This window comes from Pseudophryne corroboree, chromosome 3 (assembly GCF_028390025.1).
Source record: "Pseudophryne corroboree isolate aPseCor3 chromosome 3, aPseCor3.hap2, whole genome shotgun sequence".
NCBI lineage: Eukaryota > Metazoa > Chordata > Amphibia > Anura > Myobatrachidae > Pseudophryne > Pseudophryne corroboree.
This window is the reverse complement of record NC_086446.1, coordinates 237951756-237973580: the sequence shown is the minus strand read 5'-3', so window position 1 is coordinate 237973580 and position 21825 is coordinate 237951756. Positions and strand designations below refer to the sequence as shown.

Below are 21825 nucleotides of genomic sequence, written 5' to 3'. Positions count from 1 at the left end.
TGGGATGAGAACCAGGTCAAATACACTTATTGGTAGTAAAAACAAATTGATTATAGAGGTTAAAAAGCGTTTAATCAATTTGTTTTTTACTACCAATAAGTGTATTTGACCTGGTTCTCATCCCAGCTATGACGCAAATGAGTTTTCTTAATGCTTATTGTATAATCATATCACATGATCTATTATGATGTCACAGCCCCCTAACTAAGTAGTATGGGTATAAATAGACATGCAGCTTCATTCTATCTTTACCCCTTGAAGAAGTCTGATGAGACGAAACGCGTTGGGCCTGTACTGACCCCCCACTGATTTTAAGTTAAGTCTGATTTCCTATCCTGTTATTTTTCATATGGTCTGTTATATGGAAAAAATGTTTCTTGTATTTTAAATGTCTATTTTTTGAACCTGTTTTTTTACTCTCATATTTATTAAAACTTGTTTTTATAATTTTATAAAAAAAATAATAATAATTTTTTGGCTTTTAAATTTTAAGCACATCAAACCACTGTTCTTAGCCACACTTGTCGCCGGTACCCCTATCTCCCCATTTCTTATACCTTTTAACAATACTATACCAGTGTTGTATTTTTAGGGTTTGGCTGACACCATTTGATAAGGTTACGTGGGCTTTTAGTTTTTTATTGTAACATATCATTCGTTTACATAGTTTTACTGAGATTTCACCTCACAAGTGGCGCTGTACTATTTTTTTTGCACAACTCCCTACATCTGTTGTAGCCATGTTTGTGAATAGATGAATCCAGGTCCATGACGGAAAGCTTTTTTCAATGTCCATGGCTAAGACAGGTTACAGTCCTGAGGTTTGAAGAGTAATATGCGGAGATTGGTAGTGCAACCAGTATGGGCTAAGCTGAGCATGCTCCTATTATGTACTCATATCTAAATTCCTTAGTTATGGTTTCATAAAACAATTACAATTTATTCAAAACAAAATTACAGTTCCCATAATCTCTGTATTTCTCAGAAAATACGAAATGTCGGCCCACAAGCACTTAAATCGGATGGTCTTCAGTATCCCGGCGACCAGCATACCGACGCCGGGATCCTGACCGCCGGCATGCCGACACATTCTCCCTCTTGGGGGTCCACGACCCCCCTGGAGGGAGAATAAATAGCGTGGCGCAGCCCGCAAGGGGCTCATTAGCGCTCGCCCAGCTGTCGGTATGCCGGCCCCGGTATGCTGGCTCCCGGCCAACCATACTACACCACATAAATCAACTGCACTCACAGAATGGGGAATAAAACAAATACAGAGAAGAGGTTGAATGATCAGGTCTGGTTATCTGCATTTAATCCATCACTAATCAGTTCAACTCTTTACTTGAAAGTTTAAGATCTAAACAGCTAAGTGGAAAAACACTACAAGCTACAACCGCTGATATGACTTCAATTCTTGGCCATATGCTGCAGAGCATTGCCTCAGCCAGTTACAGTACCGCCAACAAATCAAGTTTTCCTGTGCAGCTATTGCATCAAATGTAATCCCCCCCAAGAGACAACAGTCTGTGTCAAGTAGTATAGAAAACAAGGAGTGCCTGTTAATCACACACACATGTAGTATCTATATACAATAATAATAATAATAATAATAATAATAATAATAATAAAGTAGTGGTTGCCTCCCATGTACTGGTAGGAGCATGCACAGAGTGCTCCTTAAGCTGGGTACACATTAATAGGTATACTGCCTGACCCACTGAACGGGCGATATATCTGTAGTGCCTGGGTGCGTGTGTACACCAGACATGTGTAAACAACATTGTTCACAGACACATCGGGTCGGCCCTGCAGTATAGCCGATGCAGATATATCTTGCATTATATTTTATCTTATAGGTAATTTTCTGCAGCAAGGCATATATTAACAATGTCACCCAACAAGTTGACACTTTTTCATTATGTACTACGTATTCCTCCTAACTATTCTTAGTACGTTGCTCGCTTGCTACATTAACAAAAACAGTAATATGTGAAATCTTGGTCTATTACTACCTTGGCAAATAAATGGAGAACACTGAACTTTGGCTTATAATGTTCACCAAACATAATATAATCAACGATACAAAGAAACGTCCCCACTTACCAAAGCTGAGTACAATGCTGGCGGTATGCTCAAAGCTGAAATAGAGCACTAGATTGCAGAAATTAAAGGACATCAGTAGGAAGCAAAGTACAACGGAAATCCATTCTTGTAACCGCTTCCCTGGAAAGAAACAAAACAGCATTTTTAAAGATTAAACTTGGATAAGTAAAAAAAATAAGATTTTACTCACCGGTAAATCTATTTCTCGTAGTCCGTAGTGGATGCTGGGGACTCCGTAAGGACCATGGGGAATAGACGGGCTCTGCAGGAGACTGGGCACTCTAAGAAAGAATTAGGACTACTGGTGTGCACTGGCTCCTCCCTCTATGCCCCTCCTCCAGACCTCAGTTAAGGAAACTGTGCCCGGAAGAGCTGACATTACAAGGAAATGATTTTGGAATCCAGGGTAAGACTCATACCAGCCACACCAATCACACCATATAACCTGTGATAACATACCCAGTCAACAGTATGAACAACAACAGAGCATCAACAAACGGATACCAACATAACATAACCCTTAATTAAGCAATAACTAAACACAAGTATTGCAGAAGAAGTCCGCACTTGGGATGGGCGCCCAGCATCCACTACGGACTACAAGAAATAGATTTACCGGTGAGTAAAATCTTATTTTCTCTAACGTCCTAGTGGATGCTGGGGACTCCGTAAGGACCATGGGGATTATACCAAAGCTCCCAAACGGGCGGGAGAGTGCGGATGACTCTGCAGCACCGAATGGACAAACACAAGGTCCACCTCAGCCAGGGTATCAAACTTGTAGAATTTTGCAAAAGTGTTTGAACCCGACCAAGTAGCTGCTCGGCAAAGCTGTAATGCCGAGACCCCTCGGGCAGCCACCCAAGAAGAGCCCACCTTCCTTGTGGAATGGGCTTTTACCGAATTGGATGCGGCAATCCAGCCGCAGACTGAGCCTGCTGAATCGTGTTACAGATCCAGCGAGCAATAGTTTGCTTTGAAGCAGGAGCACCCAGCTTGTTGGATGCATACAGGATAAACAGCGAGTCAGTTTTCCTGACTCTAGCCGTTCTGGCAACGTAAATCTTCAAAGCCCTGACTACATCTAGTAACCTGGAATCCTCCAAGTCACGAGTAGCCGCAGGCACCACAATAGGTTTGTTCAAATGAAAAGATGACACCACCTTCAGCAGAAATTGCGGACGAGTCCGTAATCCTGCCCTGTCCATATGGAAAACCAGATAGGGGCTTTTACATGACAAAGCTTCCAATTCTGACACACGCCTAGCCGAAGCTAAGGCCAATAGCATGACCACTTTCCACGTGAGATATTTTAACGCCACGGTCTTAAGTGGCTCAAACCAGTGAGATTTCAGGAAACTCAACACCACGTTAAGATCCCAAAGTGCCACTGGTGGCACAAAAGGGGGCTGAATACGCAGCACTCCCTATACAACGTCTGGACTTCAGGAAGAGAAGTCAGTTCTTTTTGAAAGAAAATGGATAGGGCCAAAACCTGGACCCTAATGGAACCCAATTTCAGGCCCAATGTCATTCCCGACTGTAGGAAGTGAAGGAAATGGCCCAGCTGGAATTCCTCCGTAGGGGCATTCCTGGCCTCACACCAAGCAACATTCTTTTCCGCCATATACGGTGATAATGTTTAGCCGTCACCTCCTTCCTAGCCTTTATCAGTGTAGGAATAACCTCATCCGGAATGCCTTTTTCTGCAAGGATCCGGCGTTCAACCGCCATGCCAACAAACGCAGCCGCGGTAAGTCTTGGAACAGACAGGGCCCCTGCTGCAACAAGTCCTGTCTGAAAGGCAGAGGCTATGGGTCCCTCTGAGCATTTCTTGCAGATCTGGATACCAAGTCCTTCTTGGCCAATCCGGAACAATGAGTATTGTTCTCACTCCTCCTTTTCCTATGATTCTCATCACCTTGGGTATGAGAGGAAGAGGAGGAAACACATAAACCGACTGGAACATCCACGGTGTCACCAGTGCGTCTACAGCTATCGCCTGAGGGTCTCTTGACCTGGCGCAATACCTCTGTAGCTTTTTGTTGAGGCGGGATGCCATCATGTCCACCTGTGGCAGTTCCCACCGACCTACAATCTGCGCGAAGACTTCTTGATGAAGTCCCCACTCTCCCGGGTGGAGGTCGTGCCTGCTGAGGAAGTCTGCTTCCCAGTTGTCCACTCCCGGAATGAACACTGCTGACAGTGCTCGTACGCGATTCTCCGCCCATCGAAGAATTCTGGTGGCTTCCGCCATCGCCACCCTGCTCCTTGTGCCGCCTTGGCGGTTTACATGAGCCACTGCGGTGATGTTGTCTGATTGAATCAGCACCGATTGGTTGCGAAGCAGGGTCTCCGCTTGACTTAGGGCGTTGTATATGGCCCTTAATTTCAGGATATTAATGTGAAGGCAAGTCTCCTGACTTGACCACAGCCCTTGAAAATTTCTTCCCTATGTGACTGCCCCCCACCCTCGGAGGCCTGCATCCGTGGTCACCAGGACCCAGTCCTGAATGCCGAATCTGCGACCTTCGAGAAGGTGAGCACTCTGCAGCCACCACAGGAGAGACACCCTGGCCCAGGGGGATAGGGTGATTAACCGATGCATCTGAAGATGTGATCCGGACCACTTGTCCAGTAAGTCCCATTGGAAGGTCCTCTCATGGAACCTGCCGAAGGGAATGGCCTCGTATGATGCCACCATCCTTCCCAGGACTCGAGTGCAGTGATGCACTGACACCTGTTTTAGTTTTAATAGATTCCTGACCAGTGTCACGAGCTCCTGAGCTTTCTCTATCGGGAGATAACCCTTTTCTGGTCTGTGTCTAGGATCATGCCTAGGAGAGGCAGATGAGCTGTAGGAACCAACTGCGACTTTGGAATATATAGAATCCAGCCGTGTTGCCGTTACACTTCCAGAGAAAGTGATACGCTGTTCAGCCACTGCTCTCTTGATCTCGCTTTTATGAGGAGATCGTCCAAGTACGTGATAATAGTGACACCTTGCTTCCGCAGGAGCACCATCATTTCCGCCATTACCTTGGTGAATATTCTCGGAGCCGTGGAGAGACCAAACGGCAACGTCTGAAATTGGTAATGACAATCCCGTATCGCAATTCTGAGGTACGCCTGATGAGGTGGATAAATGGGGACATGAAGGTATGCCTCCTTTATGTCCCGAGTCACGATAAAATCTCCCCCTTTCAGGCTTGTAACGACCGCTCTTAGCGATTCCATCTTGAACGTGAACCTTTTCAGGTATATGTTCAGGGATTTTAAATTCAATATGGGTCTGACCGAACCGTCTGGTTTCGGGACTACCACATGGTCGAATAATAACCCCCTCCTTGTCGAAGGAGGGGAACCTTGACCACCACCTGTTGAAGATACAATTTGTGAATTGCAGTTAACCCTGTTTCCCTCTCGTGGGGGGAAGCCGGCAGGGCCGTCAGTGAGGAGGCATCTTCTCAAAGTCCAGCTTGTATCCCTGAGACACAATATCTATTGCCCAGGGATCTAACAGGGAGTGAACCCACTTGTTGCTGAACTTACGAAAGCGTGCCCCCACCGGGCCTAGCTCCGTCTGTGGAGCCCCAGCGACATGCGGTGGATCTTCATAGAGGTCGGGGAGGACTTCTGTTCCTGGGAACTAGCTGTGTTGTGCAGCTTCTTTCCTCTGGCCCCGCCTCTGGCAAGAAAGGACGCACCTCGGACTTTCTTGTTTCTTTGTTCGAAAAGCTGCATTTGATAATGACGTGCTTTCCTAGGCTGTGCAGGAATATAAGGCAAAATATCAGAATTACCAGCTATAGCCGTGGAGACCAGGTCCGAGAACCCTTCTCCACACAATCCTCAGCCTTCCATATGCCACTTAAATTGGCATCATCTGTCCATTGCATATTCAATAGGACACGTCAAGCAGAAATCGACATAGCTTTGACCATAATAACTCTTAAGACAGCATCTTTAATATAAATAAATATATATATATATATATATATATATATATATATATATATATATATATATATATATATATATATATATATATATATATATATATACAAGGATGATGTCCGGCACTCCAATACCTTAATGATCAACTCGTCTGGGTGCCCTTCCTGAGGTAATATGAAATGGGGTGGGATGGATGGCACTCCAGCATGTGAATAAATGATCAGGAAACCAGGTACCTGGTTTCCTGATCATTTATTCACATGCTGGAGTGCCATCCATCCCACCCCATATTATGTATGTATGTATGTATGTATGTATGTATGTATGTATGTATGTATGTATGTATGTATGTATGTATGTATATATATATATATATATATATATATATATACATACATATATACACACTAGGGTCTCAATTTCTGCTGATAAGGTACCTGTCCACGCCGCCACAGCGCTATAAACCCATGCCGACACAATCGCCGGTCTGAGTAGTGTACCAGAATGTGCACGCTATCTGCAGGATCCCTGAGAATAGCTAGGGCTACCTTCTGGGCAAACGTGACACCCTAGGGGAAGATTCCCATCACATCCTGGCCCTAGTGGGGAAAGGATACTGCCTGAGAATTCTTTGTGGGAAGCTGCAGTCTCTTGTCTGGAGATTCCCGCTCTTTTTCCTCATGAGAGGAGGGAAATTTACCTCAGCTTTCTTCCCCTTAAACATGTGTACCCTTGTGTCAGGGACAAATGAGTCATCAGTGATATGCAAATCATCTTTTATTACAATAATCATATATTGAATACTTTTCTGCCATTTTGGCTGTAACTTTGCATTATCGTAGTCGACACTGGAGTCGAACTCCGTGTCGATATCAGTGTTTATTATTTTGGATAGTGAGCATTGTAAGACTCTGAAGGTCTCTGCGCCATAGAGACAGACATGGGTAGATTTCCTGTCTGTTCTCTAATCTTTTGTGCAATAAATTCACCTTAGCACTTACACATATCCAAACAGGTGTCGGCGTTGTCGACGGAGACACCCTCTCACACATATATTTGCTCCATCTCCTCCTTAGGGGAGCCTTTTACCTCAGACATTTCGACACACACGTACCGACACACCACACACACAGGGGATGCTCTATTTGAAGACAGTTCCCCCACAAGGCCCTTTGGAGAGACAGAGAGAGAGTATGCCAGCACACACCCCAGCGCTATATGATCCAGGAATCACACAGTAACTTAGTGTTAACCCAGTAGCTGCTGTATAATAAGATTTTACTCACCGGTAAATCTATTTCTCGTAGTCCGTAGTGGATGCTGGGAACTCCGTAAGGACCATGGGGAATAGCGGCTCCGCAGGAGACTGGGCACAACTAAAAGAAAGCTTTTAGACTACCTGGTGTGCACTGGCTCCTCCCACTATGACCCTCCTCCAAGCCTCAGTTAGGATACTGTGCCCGGAAGAGCTGACACAATAAGGAAGGATTTTGAATCCCGGGTAAGACTCATACCAGCCACACCAATCACACCGTATAACTTGTGATACTATACCCAGTTAACAGTATGAAATATAACTGAGCCTCTCAACAGATGGCTCAACAATAACCCTTAGTTAGGCAATAACTATATACAAGTATTGCAGACAATCCGCACTTGGGATGGGCGCCCAGCATCCACTACGGACTACGAGAAATAGATTTACCGGTGAGTAAAATCTTATTTTCTCTGACGTCCTAGTGGATGCTGGGAACTCCGTAAGGACCATGGGGATTATACCAATGCTCCCAAACGGGCGGGAGAGTGCGGATGACTCTGCAGCACCGAATGAGAGAACTCAAGGTCCTCCTCAGCCAGGGTATCAAATTTGTAGAATTTTGCAAACGTGTTTGCCCCTGACCAAGTTGCAGCTCGGCAAAGTTATAAAGCCGAGACCCCTCGGGCAGCCGCCCAAGATGAGCCCACTTTCCTCGTGGAATGGGCTTTTACTGATTTAGGATGCGGCAATCCAGCCGCAGAATGCTCCAGCTGAATTGTGCTACAAATTCAGCGAGCAATAGTCTGCTTAGAAGCAGGAGCACCTATTTTGTTGGGTGCCTACAGGATAAAAAGCGAGTCAGTTTTCCTGACTCCAGCCGTCCTGGAAATATACATTTTTAAGGCCCTGACTACGTCCAGTAACGTGGAATCTTCCAAGTCCCTAGTAGCCGCAGGCACTACAATAGGTTGGTTTAAGTGAAAAGCTGATACCACCTTAGGGAGAAACTGGGGACGAGTCCTCAATTCTGCCCTATCCATATGGAAAATCAGATAAGGGCTTTTACATGACAAAGCCGCCAATTCTGACACACGCCTGGCCGAAGCCAAGGCCAATAACATGACCACTTTCCACGTGAGATATTTCAAATCCACAGTTTTAAGTGGCTCAAACCAATGTGATTTTAGGAAACTCAACACCACGTTTGAGATCCCAAGGTGCCACAGGAGGAACAAAAGGGGGCTGAATATGTAGCACTCCCTTTACAAATGTCTGAACTCCAGGCAGTGAAGCCAGTTCTTTCTGGAAGAAAATCGACAGAGCTGAAATCTGGACCTTAATGGAACCCAAGTTTAGGCCCATAGTCACTCCTGACTGTAGGAAGTGCAGAAAACGACCCAGCTGAAATTCCTCTGTTGGGGCCTTCCTGGCCTCACACCACGCAACATATTTTCGCCAAATACGGTGATAATGGTTTGCGGTCACTTCTTTCCTGGCTTTTATCAGCGTAGGAATGACTTCCTCCGGAATGCCTTTGTCCTTTAGGATCCGGAATTCAACCGCCATGCCGTCAAACGCAGCCGCGGTAAGTCTTGGAACAGACAGGGCCCCTGCTGTAGCAGATCCTGTCTGAGCGGTAGAGGCCATGGGTCCTCTGATATCATTTCTTGAAGTTCTGGGTACCAAGCTCTTCTTGGCCCATCCGGAACCACGAGTATCGTTCTTACTCCTCGTTTTCTTATTATTCTCAGTACCTTTGGTATGAAAGGCAGAGGAGGGAATACATAAACCGACTGGTACACCCACGGTGTCACTAGAGCGTCCACAGCTATTGCCTGAGGGTCCCTTGACCTGGCGCAATATCTAATTTTTTGTTTAGGCGGGACGCCATCATGTCCACCTGTGGCCTTTCCCAACGGTTTACCAATAGTTGGAAGACTTCTGGATGAAGTCCCCACTCTCCCGGGTGTAGGTCGTGTCTGCTGAGGAAGTCTGCTTCCCAGTTGTCCACTCCCGGAATGAACACTGCTGACAGTGCTAAGACGTGATTCTCCGCCCATCGGAGAATCCTTGTGGCTTCTGCCATCGCCATCTTGCTTCTTGTGCCGCCCTGTCGGTTTATAAGGGCGACTGCCGTGATGTTGTCTGATTGGATCAGTACCGGCTAGTTTTGAAGCAGAGGCCTTGCCAGACTTAGGCCATTGTAAATGGCCCTCAGTTCCAGAATATTTATGTGTAGGGACGACTCCTGACTTGACCAAAGTCCTTGGAAATTTCTTCCCTGTGTGTGACTGCCCCCCAGCCTCGAAGGCTGGCATCCGTGGTTACCAGGACCCAGTCCTGTATGCCGAATCTGCAGCCCTCTTGAAGATGAGCACTCTGCAGCCACCACAGTAGAGATACCCTGGTCCTTGGAGACAGGGTTATCAGCCGATGCATCTGAAGATGCGATCCCGACCACTTGTCCAAGAGGTCCCACTGAAAGGTGCTTGCATGGAACCTGCCGAATGGAATTTTGCTTCGTAAGAAGCTACCATTTTTCCCAGGACTCGTGTGCAGTGATGCACCGATACCTGTTTTGGTTTCAGGAGGTCTCTGACTAGAGATGACAGCTCCTTGGCTTTCTCCTGCGGGAGAAACACCTTTTTCTGTTCTGTGTCCAGAACCATTCCCAGGAACAGTAGGCGTGTGGTAGGAACCAGCTGTGACTTTGGAATGTATAGAATCCATCCGTGCTGTTGTAGCACTTCCCGAGATAGTGCTACTCCGACCAACAACTGCTCCTTGGACCTTGCCTTTATAAGGAGATCGTCCAAGTACGGGATAATTAAAACTCCCTTTTTTCGAAGGAGTATCATCATTTCTGCCATTACCTTGGTAAAGACCCTCGGTGCCGTGGACAGTCCAAACGGCAGTGTTTGGAATTGGTAATGGCAATCCTGTACCCCAAATCGGAGGTACTCCTGGTGAGGATGGTAAATGGGGACATGTAGGTAAGCATCCTTGATGTCCAGGGATACCATGTAATCCCCCTCCTCCAGGCTTGCAATAATCGCCCTGAGCGATTCCATCTTGAACTTGAATTTTTTTATGTATGTGTTCAAGGATTTCAAATTTAAAATGGGTCTCACCGAACCGTCCGGTTTCGGTACCACAAACAGTGTGGAATAGTAACCCCGTCCTTGTTGAAGTAGGGGCACCTTGACTATCACCTGCTGGGAATACAGCTTGTGAATTGCCTCTAGCACAGCCTCCCTGCCTGAGGGAGTTGTCGGCAAGGCAGATTTGAGGAAACGGCGGGGGGGGGGGGGGGGGGGAGACACCTCGAATTCCAGCTTGTACCCCTGAGATTCTACTTGAAGGATCCAGGGATCCACCTGTGAGCGATCCCACTGATCGCTGAAATTTTTGAGGCGGCCCCCCACCGTACCTGGCTACGTCTGTGGAGCCCCCGCGTCATGCGGTGGACTCAGAGGAAGCGGGGGAAGAATTTTGATTCTGGGAACTGGCTGACTGGTGCAGCTTATTCCCTCTTCCCTCGTCTCTGTGCAGAAAGGAAGCGCCTTTGATAATACAGTGCTTTCTTAGGCTGTGAGGAAACCTGAGGTAAAAAAATTTCTTCCCAGCTGTTGCTGTGGATACGAGGTCCCAGAGACCATCCCCAAACAATTCCTCAACCTTATAAGGCTCTATGTGCCTTTTAAAGTCAGCATCACCTGTCCAGTGTCGGGTCTCTAATACCCTCCTGACAGAATGGACATTGCATTAATTCTGGATGCCAGCCGGCAAAATATCCCTCTGTGCATCCCTCATATATAAGACGACGTCTTATGTTCGCAAAATAGTATCCCTGTTTGACAGGGTTACAGACCACGCTGCAGCAGCACTATCTGCAGGTCTCAGTCTAGTACCTGAGTGTGTAAATACAGACTTCAGGATAGCCTCCTGCTTTTTATCAGCAGGTACCTTCAAAGTGGCCGTATCCTAAGACGACAGTGCCACCTTTTTTGACAAACGTGTGAGCGCCTTATCCACCCTAGGGGATATCTCCCAGCGTAACTTATGCTCTGGCGGGAAAGGGTACGCCATCAGTAACTTTTTAGAAATTACCAGTTTCTTATCGGGGGAACCCACGCTTTTTCACACTTCATTCACTCATTTGATGGGGGAACAAAACACTGCCTGCTTTTTCTCCCCAAACATAAAACCCTTTTTTAGTGGTACTTGGGTTAATGTCAGAAATGTGTAACACATTTTTTATTGCCGGGATCATGTAACGGATGTTCCTAGTGGATTGTGTATATGTCTCAACCTCGTCGACACTGGAGTCAGACTCCGTGTCGACATCTGTGTCTGCCATCTGAGGGAGCGGGCGTTTTTGAGCCCCTGATGGCCTTTGAGACGCCTGGGCAGGCGCGGGCTGAGAAGCCGGCTGTCCCATAGCTGTTACGTCATCCAGCCTTTTATGTAAGGAGTTGACACTGTCGGTTTATACCTTCCACCTATCCATCCACTCTGGTGTCGGCCCCACAGGGGGCGACATCACATTTATCGGCATCTGCTCTGCCATCACATAAGCCTCCTCATCAAACGTGTCGACACAGCCGTACCGACACACCGCGCACACACACAGGGAATGCTCTGACTGAGGACAGGACCCCACACAGCCCTTTGGGGAGACAGAGAGAGAGTATGCCAGCACACACCAGAGCGCTATATAATTTAGGGATTAACACTATATTGAGTGAATTTTTCCCAATAGCTGCTTGTATATACAATATTGCGCCTAAACTCAGTGCCCCCCCTCTCTTTTTAACCCTTTGAGCCTGCAAACTACAGGGGAGAGCCTGGGGAGCTGTCTTCCAGCTGTACTGTGAAGAGAAAATGGCGCCAGTGTGCTGAGAGATAGCTCCGCCCCTTTTTAGCGGACTTTTCTCCCGCTTTTTTATGGATTCTGGCAGGGGTATTTATCACATATATAGCCTCTGGGGCTATATATTGTGATATATTTGCCAGCCAAGGTGTTTTTATTGCTGCTCAGGGCACCCCCCCCAGCGCCCTGCACCCTCAGTGACCGGAGTGTGAAGTGTGCATGAGGAGCAATGGCGCACAGCTGCAGTGCTGTGCGCTACCTTGGTGAAGACTGATGTCTTCTGCCGCCGATTTTCCGGACCTCTTCTTGCTTCTGGCTCTGTAAGGGGGACGGCGGCGCGGCTCCGTGAACGAACACCAAGGCCAGTTCCATGCGGTCGTTCACTCTGGAGCTAATGGTGTCCAGTAGCCTAAGAAGCCCAAGCTAGCTGCAAGCAGGTAGGTTCGCTTCTTCTCCCTTTTAGTCCCTCGATGCAGTGAGCCTGTTGCCAGCAGGTCTCGCTGTAAAATAAAAAACCTAAAATATACTTTCTTTCTAGGAGCTCAGGAGAGCCCCTAGTGTGCATCCAGCTCGGCCGGGCACAGAAATCTAACTGAGGCTTGGAGGAGGGTCATAGTGGGAGGAGCCAGTGCACACCAGGTAGTCTAAAAGCTTTCTTTTAGTTGTGCCCAGTCTCCTGCGGAGCCGCTATTCCCCATGGTCCTTACGGAGTTCCCAGCATCCACTAGGACGTCAGAGAAATATTGTTTTTACGCCAAGTTTATGTGCCCCCCCCTCTCTTTTTCACCCTCTTCTATCATGCTTCTGCAGGGGAGAGCCTGGGGAGCTTCCTCTCAGCGGAGCTGTGGAGAGAAAATGGCGCTGGTGAGTGCTGAGGAAGAAGCCCCGCCCCCTCAGCGGCGGGCTTCTGTCCCGCGATTTTGTGTAAAAATAATGGCGGGGGCTCATGCATATATACAGTGCCCAGCTGTATATATGCCCTATTTTGCCAGGAGGTACTCAATTGCTGCCCAGGGCGCCCCCCCCCCCCCCCCCCCTGCACCCTACAGTGACCGGAGTGTGTGGGTTAGTGTGGGAGCAATGGCGCACAGTTGCAGTGCTGTGCGCTACCTCATATGAAGACAGGAGTCTTCTGCCGCCGATTTTGACGTCTTCTTGCTTCACCCGCCGGCTTCTGTCTTCTGGCTCTGCGAGGGGGACGGCGGCGCGGCTCTGGGAACGGACGACCAAGGTTAAGTTCCTGTGTTCGATCCCTCTGGAGCTAATGGTGTCCAGTAGCCTAAGAAGCGCAACCTAGACGCAGTTAGTAGGTTTGCGTCTCTCCCCTCAGTCCCACGTAGCAGAGAGTCTGTTGCCAGCAGAAGCTCTCTGAAAATAAAAAACCTAACTAAAATACTTTCTTATTAGCAAGCTCAGGAGAGCTCACTAAAATGCACCCAGCTCCGTCCGGGCACAGATTCTAACTGAGGTCTGGAGGAGGGGCATAGAGGGAGGAGCCAGTGCACACCAGTAGTCCTAATTCTTTCTTAGAGTGCCCAGTCTCCTGCGGAGCCCGTCTATTCTCCATGGTCCTTACGGAGTCCCCAGCATCCACTAGGACGTTAGAGAAAAAAATAGATAAAATCTCAAATGTTTATGTTAATGTTTTGAGAGAAGGTGAAAGCAGGAGACCCAGTTACCAGAAGGGCTCAAGGTACTCCATGGCAGAGCAGACGGGGCGTTTCAATTGTTTTTACCAGGATGCGGTTATGCGACCGGCCGTCACAATACGACGCAGGGATCCAGGCACCTGAAAAACATGTCGGTCGGCATGCCAAACAACAGGGACTATTCCCACCCGTGGGTGTCCACGACACCCATAGAGTGAGAATAGAACCCGGGCGAGCGCATCGAACCATGAGCCAGCTGCGTGGCGTGCACAGCGAGCCCACAAGGGGCTTCGTTGCGCTCGCCCCCCTGCGGCCATGTAACAGCCGGGATCCTGTCCTCTGTATTATGACTGGCATTCTCCTGACCACTGGTCACACATACCCAACCCGTTTTACCATGGCTATATCTTTTGAGTGCCCGACGGAGCAATATAATTGTTGCTCTGTTCGGGCGGAATAGCCGTGGGCCCAAACATTTCAGCTTGTAGCCTCCTGAGGTGGCGAGCTGAAATATACCAAGTCGGTTATTTGGGTGCCGTAACTGCACTTTGAGTCAAAACCCATTAGTGTAGACAAGTTTAGCCACTTTACACATAGCACAGTTAAGAAAATTAATAAGGAATATGGTAAAATATCAATAAGTAGATATATCTAAACATTCCCTGCATGTAATACTTATTGGATGTAACGCCTCAAACACAAGTGCAAGGTTTCCTGCAGAGATTAGGTCCCCATGCACTAGGAGACAATGTGGTGCTCAATATTTTGCAGACATCTGGGAAAATACGACAGGTGTGCGACTATCATATCCGATATTACTGTATTCTGTTAAGGTGGGTACACACTGGAAAGATATATCTGCAGATCAATTGATCGGCAGATATATCTATGGACGGATCGGACAGTGTGCTGTGCATACACACTGCCCGATCCGTCAGGGACCGACGTTATGAACTGGGTGGGCGTGTACACCCGCCCGCCCAGTTCAGCTGTCAATCACCGCCGGCCGCCACAGCATGTGTACGGGCGGTCGGCCGACCGCCGCACACACACAGCGACGCGCCAATATATCGGCCGTCGGCTGTGCTGCGGGGCCGACACGATACGTCTGTGAACGACAGAGTTCACAGACGTATCGGCCGTACACACTGGCCGACGGACATGCGATATATCGGCCGTTCAAGAGAACGGCCGATATATCGGCCAGTGTGTACGGGCCTTTAGGGTTAAAAGTTAGACAAAGGAGTATGGGCAGAGGTCAAGGACAGGAGGTGGCCCAGACTCACCCTTCACTGACTGAATGCAGCATGACAGATGTAGCATGTGTCAGAAGGTCAGGGCAGTAGTATGATACAACACATGAACTAAATATATTTGTTTTAAAAGTGTAGGATGACAAATCGAGAAGTGGTCAGAGGATGCAGAAAGTAAAACTTTTAAAATGAAACTATGGAGGTAATTAGATTCAGCATGATGGCTGCAAAGTGTCTCCAGTACAGTTAGGCAAAGACATTTTGAAGTAAATAACACAGCTCATTTTTCTTTGCAACCCATGGAGGTGAGCTGAACATAGTGGTAGTACATCACAATGAATACCCCCTATGTATAAAATACAGTTCTGCCTTGTAACAGACACACAAACCAAGCAGAATTTAATGGTGTTTCACCTTAAAAATAAGATTTTACTTACCGATAAATCTATTTCTCATAGTCCGTAGTGGATGCTGGGACTCCGTCAGGACCATGGGGAATAGCGGCTCCGCAGGAGACAGGGCACAAAATTTAAAAGTTTGACCACTAGGTGGTGTGTACTGGCTCCTCCCCCTATGACCCTCCTCCAAGCCTCAGTTAGGATACTGTGCCCGGACGAGCGTACACAATAAGGAAGGATTTTGAATCCCGGGTAAGACTCATACCAGCCACACCAATCACACCGTACAACTTGTGATCTGAACCCAGTTAACAGTATGATAACGTAGGAGCCTCTGAAAAGATGGCTCACAACAATAAACAACCCGATTTTTTTGTAACAATAACTATGTACAAGTATTGCAGACAATCCGCACTTGGGATGGGCGCCCAGCATCCACTACGGACTATGAGAAATAGATTTATCGGTAAGTAAAATCTTATTTTCTCTGACGTCCTAGTGGATGCTGGGACTCCGTCAGGACCATGGGGATTATACCAAAGCTCCCAAACGGGCGGGAGAGTGCGGATGACTCTGCAGCACCGAATGAGAGAACTCCAGGTCCTCCTTAGCCAGGGTATCAAATTTGTAGAATTTTACAAACGTGTTCTCCCCTGACCACGTAGCTGCTCGGCAGAGTTGTAATGCCGAGACCCCTCGGGCAGCCGCCCAAGATGAGCCCACCTTCCTTGTGGAGTGGGCATTGACAGATTTAGGCTGTGGCAGGCCTGCCACAGAATGTGCCAGTTGAATTGTGCTACAAATCCAACGAGCAATCGTCTGCTTAGAAGCAGGAGCACCCATCTTGTTGGGTGCATATAGTATAAACAGCGAGTCAGATTTTCTGACTCCAGCCGTCCTTGAAATATATATTTTCAATGCTCTGACAACGTCCAGCAACTTGGAATCCTCCAAATCGCTAGTAGCCGCAGGCACCACAATAGGCTGGTTCAGGTGAAACGCTGATACCACCTTAGGCAGAAAATGAGGACGCGTCCTCAATTCTGCCCTGTCCAAATGGAAAATCAGATATGGGCTTTTATACGACAAAGCCGCCAATTCTGACACTCTCCTGGCTGAAGCCAGAGCCAGTAGCATGGTTACTTTCCATGTAAGACATTTCAAATCTACCGATTTGAGTGGCTCAAACCAATGGGATTTGAGAAAATCCAAAACTACATTGAGATCCCACGGTGCCACTGGGGGCACAACCGGGGGCTGTATATGTAGTACTCCTTTTACAAAAGTCTGGACTTCAGGAACTGAAGCCAATTCTTTCTGGAAGAAAATCGACAGGGCCGAAATTTGAACCTTAATGGACCCTAATTTGAGGCCCATAGATAATCCTGTTTGCAGGAAATGTAGGAATCGACCCAGTTGAAATTCCTCTGTCGGGGCCTTCCTGGCCTCACACCATGCAACATATTTTCTCCAAATGCGGTGATAATGTTGTGCAGTCACCTCCTTCCTGGCTTTGACCAGGGTAGGGATGACCTCTTCCGGAATGCCTTTTTCCTTTAGGATCCGGCGTTCAACCGCCATGCCGTCAAACGCAGCCGCGGTAAGTCTTGGAATAGACACGGTCCCTGCTGAAGCAGATCCCTTCTTAGAGGTAGAGGCCACGGATCTTCCGTGAGCATCTCCTGAAGTTCCGGGTACCAAGTCCTTCTTGGCCAGTCCGGAGCCACTAGTATCGTTCTTACTCCCCTTTGCCGTATAATTCTCAGTACCCTGGGTATGAGAGGCAGAGGAGGGAACACATACACTGACTGGTACACCCATGGTGTTACCAGAGCGTCCACAGCTATTGCCTGAGGATCTCTTGACCTGGCGCAATACCTGTCCAGTTTTTTGTTGAGGCGGGACGCCATCATGTCCACCATTGGTCTTTCCCAATGGACCACAATCATGTGGAAGACTTCTGGATGAAGTCCCCACTCTCCCGGGTGAAGATCGTGTCTGCTGAGGAAGTCTGCTTCCCAGTTGTCCACTCCCGGAATGAACACTGCCGACAGTGCTATCACATGATTTTCCGCCCAGCGAAGAATCCTTGCAGCTTCTGCCATTGCCCTCCTGCTTCTTGTGCCGCCCTGTCTGTTTACGTGGGCGACTGCCGTGATGTTGTCCGACTGGATCAACACCGGCTGACCCTGAAGCAGAGGTTTTGCCAGGCTTAGAGCATTGTAAATTGCTCTTAGTTCCAGTATATTTATGTGAAGAGACGTTTCCAGGCTTGACCACACGCCCTGGAAGTTTCTTCCTTGTGTGACCGCTCCCCAGCCTCTCAGGCTGGCATCCGTGGTCACTAGGACCCAGTTCTGTATGCCGAATCTGCGGCCCTCCAACAGATGAGCACTCTGCAACCACCATAGCAGAGAGACCCTTGTCCTTGTCGACAATTTTATCCGCTGATGCATCTGCAGATGCGATCCGGACCATTTGTCTAGCAGATCCCACTGAAAAATTCGTGCATGGAATCTGCCGAATGGAATCGCTTCGTAAGAAGCCACCATTTTTCCCAGTGCATTGATGCACAGACACTGTCCCTGGTTTTAGGAGGTTCCTGATTAGTTCGGATAACTCCCTGGCTTTCTCCTCTGGAAGAAATACCTTTTTCTGAACAGTGTCCAGAATCATCCCTAGGAACAGCAGACGTGTCATCGGGATCAGTTGGGATTTTGGAAAATTCAGAATCCACCCGTGCTGTTGGAGCACTACTTGAGTTAGTGCTACTCCGACCTCCAGCTGTTCTCTGGATCTTGCCCTTATCAGGAGATCGTCCAAGTAAGGGATAATTAATACGCCTTCTCTTCGAAGAAGGATCATCATTTCGGCCATCACCTTGGTAAAGACCCTGGGTGCCGTGGACAATCCAAACGGCAGCGTCTGAAACTGATAATGACAGTTTTGTACCACGAACCTGAGGAACCCTTGGTGTGAAGGGCAAATTGGGACATGAAGGTAAGCATCCTTGATGTCCAAGGACACCATAAAATCCCCTTCTTCCAGATTCGCTATCACTGCTCTGAGTGACTCCATCTTGAACTTGAATTTTTGTATGTACAGGTTCAGAGATTTCAGATTTAAAATAGGTCTTACCGAGCCGTCCGGCTTCGGTACCACAAATAGCGTGGAGTAATACCCCTTTCCCTGTTGTAGAAGGGGTACCTTGACTATCACCTGCTGAGAATACAGCTTGTGAATGGCTTCCAATACCGTCGCCCTGTCGGAGGGAGACGTTGGCAAAGCAGACTTTAGGAACCGGCGAGGGGGAGACTTCTCGAATTCCAACCTGTAACCCTGAGATACTACCTGCAGGATCCAGGGGTCCACCTGCGAGTGAGCCCACTGTGCGCTGAAATTCTTGAGGCGACCCCCCACCGCCCCTGAGTCCGCTTGTAATGTCCCAGCGTCATGCTGAGGCCTTTGCAGAAGCCGGGGAGGACTTCTGCTCCTGGGAAGGGGCTGCTTGGTGCAGTCTCTTACCCTTTCCTTTGCCTCGGGGCAAATATGAATGTCCTTTTACTCGCTTGTTCTTATAGGAACGAAAGGACTGCGGCTGAAAAGACTGCGTCTTTTTCTGTTGGGAGGGGACTTGAGGTAAAAAGGTGGACTTCCCGGCTGTTGCCGTGGCTACCAAATCCGATAGACCGACCCCAAATAATTCCTCCCCTTTATACGGTAATACTTCCATATGCCGTTTGGAATCCGCATCGCCTGACCACTGTCGTGTCCATAGACTTCTTCTGGCAGATATGGACATCGCACTTACTCTTGATGCCAGAGTGCAGATATCTCTCTGTGCATCTCGCATATAAAGGAATGCATCCTTTAATTGCTCTATAGTCAATAAAATACTGTCCCTATCCAGGGTATCAATATTTTCAGTCAGGGACTCCGACCAAGCCACCCCAGCACTGCACATCCAGGCTGAGGCGATTGCTGGTCGCAGTATAACACCAGTATGTGTGTATATACTTTTTAGAGTATTTTCCAGCCTCCTATCAGCTGGATCCTTGAGGGCGGCCGTATCAGGAGACGGTAACACCACTTGTTTGGATAAACGTGTGAGCGCCTTGTCCACCCTAGGGGGTGTTTCCCAGCGCGCCCTAACCTCTGGCGGGAAAGGGTATAATGCCAATAACTTCTTTGAAATTAGCAGTTTTTTTATCAGGGGTAACCCACGCTTCATCACACACGTCATTCAATTCCTCTGATTCAGGAAAAACTACAGGTAGTTTTTTCAGACCCCACATAATACCCCTTTTTGTGGTACTTGCAGTATCAGAGATATGCAAAGCCTCCTTCATTGCCGTGATCATATAACGTGTGGCCCTACTGGAAAATACGTTAGTTTCTTCACCGTCGACACTAGATTCGGTGTCCGTGTCTGGGTCTGTGTCGACCGACTGAGGCAAAGGGCGTTTTACAGCCCCTGACGGTGTTTGAGACGCCTGTACAGGTGCTAATTGGTTTGTCGGCCGTCTCATGTCGTCAACCGACTTTTGCAGCGTGCTGACATTATCACGTAATTCCATAAACAAAGCCATCCATTCCGGTGTCGACTCCCTAGGGGGTGACATCACCATTACCGGCAATTGCTCTGCCTCCACACCAACATCGTCCTCATACATGTCGACACACACGTACCGACACACAGGGAATGCTCTGATAGAAGACAGGACCCCACTAGCCCTTTGGGGAGACAGAGGGAGAGTTTGCCAGCACACACCAAAGCGCTATAATTATATAGGAACAACCTTATATAAGTGTTGTTTCCTTATAGCTGCTTAAATATATATAATAATATCGCCAAAAAATGCCCCCCCTCTCTGATTTTTACCCTGTTTCTGTAGTGCAGTGCAGGGGAGAGCCTGGGAGCCTTCCTAGCAGCGGAGCTGTGTAGGAAAATGGCGCTGTGTGCTGAGGAGATAGGCCCCGCCCCCTATTCCGGCAGACTCTTCTCCCGGTTTTTCTGAGACCTGGCAGGGGTGAAATACATCCATATAGCCTCAGGGACTATATGTGATGTATTCTTTTTAGCCATAAAGGTAATCTCATTGCTGCCCAGGGCGCCCCCCCAGCGCCCTGCACCCTCCGTGACCGCTGGTGTGAAGTGTGCCTGAGCGCAATGGCGCACAGCTGCAGTGCTGTGCGCTACCTCATGAAGACTGAAAAGCCTTCAGCCGCCGGTTTCTGGACCTCTTCTTACTTCGGCATCTGCAAGGGGGTCGGCGGCGCGGCTCCGGTGACCCATCCAGGCTGTACCTGTGATCGTCCCTCTGGAGCTAGTGTCCAGTAGCCTAAGAAGCAAATCCATCCTGCACGCAGGTGAGTTCACTCCTTCTCCCCTAGGTCCCTCGTTGCAGTGAGCCTGTTGCCAGCAGGACTCACTGAAAATAATAAAACTATCAAAACTTTTACTCTAAGCAGCTCTTTATGAGAGCCACCTAGATTGCACCCTGCTCGGACGGGCACAAAAACCTAACTGAGGCTTGGAGGAGGGTCATAGGGGGAGGAGCCAGTACACACCACCTAGTGGTCAAACTTTTAAATTTTGTGCCCTGTCTCCTGCGGAGCCGCTATTCCCCATGGTCCTGACGGAGTCCCAGCATCCACTAGGACGTCAGAGAAATAAATAATTTGTTTTAAAGACCTCCCCCTACCCACCGAAGACTTCTATGCACCCTGGAGGCTTGCTGTGTACTGAAGTAATCAGGATCCTAATGCTTAGTCACTGTAGAATAGCACTGAGCTATTACTGAGTGCTGGGATAGGAATGGATCAGACACAGGATAGAGGTGACAGCTGGTTGACAGAGTGACTCACAGTCCAAGCAGGAACCAGCAATCACGTTTGCACAACTTATAGCAACAAAAATGTCAGTTGGTTGTAAGTAACCTGATACTGCAGAAAACAAATCTAAATATCCATACATAGGGGGTTATTCAGGTTTGTTAGCAAACAAAAAAAAGTACACGAATGGGCAAAACCATGTTGCACTACAGGTGGGGCAGATGTAACATGTGCAGAGAGTGTTAAGGCCAGTACACATAGGAGAGATGTGTGCTGAGCGATCAGTCACAGACCGCTCAGAACACATCTCTACCCTGTTTAGCACAGCGCGATGTGTGCTGAGCGTGGGGGGGGGGGGGTTATGCTCACTTCACACAGCGCTGAAGTGAGCGACCTGCTATATTGGCCTGGTTCATGCAGGCTCAATCTAGCACCGGCGATAGTGACGCACAGGGCCGTGCATCGCTATCGCTGGGGGGCATACACACGAGAGATCCAT

The 21825-nt window shown here is 48.2% G+C and overlaps 1 protein-coding gene across 2 annotated transcripts in view; it reads right to left on the bottom strand.

Moving 5' to 3' along the window:
* The window catches only part of PEDS1 (plasmanylethanolamine desaturase 1), an 87438-nt gene that overhangs the window by 35033 nt on the left and 30580 nt on the right, over window positions 1-21825 (bottom strand). The window contains exon 2 of one of the 2 annotated variants that reach the window (XM_063958937.1): window positions 2104-2223. The exons of the other annotated variant lie outside the window; for it this stretch is intronic. Within the exon in view, the coding sequence (XP_063815007.1) occupies window positions 2104-2223 (120 nt within the window). The remainder of the gene's footprint in view (window positions 1-2103; window positions 2224-21825) is intronic. 2 annotated transcript variants of the gene reach the window in all.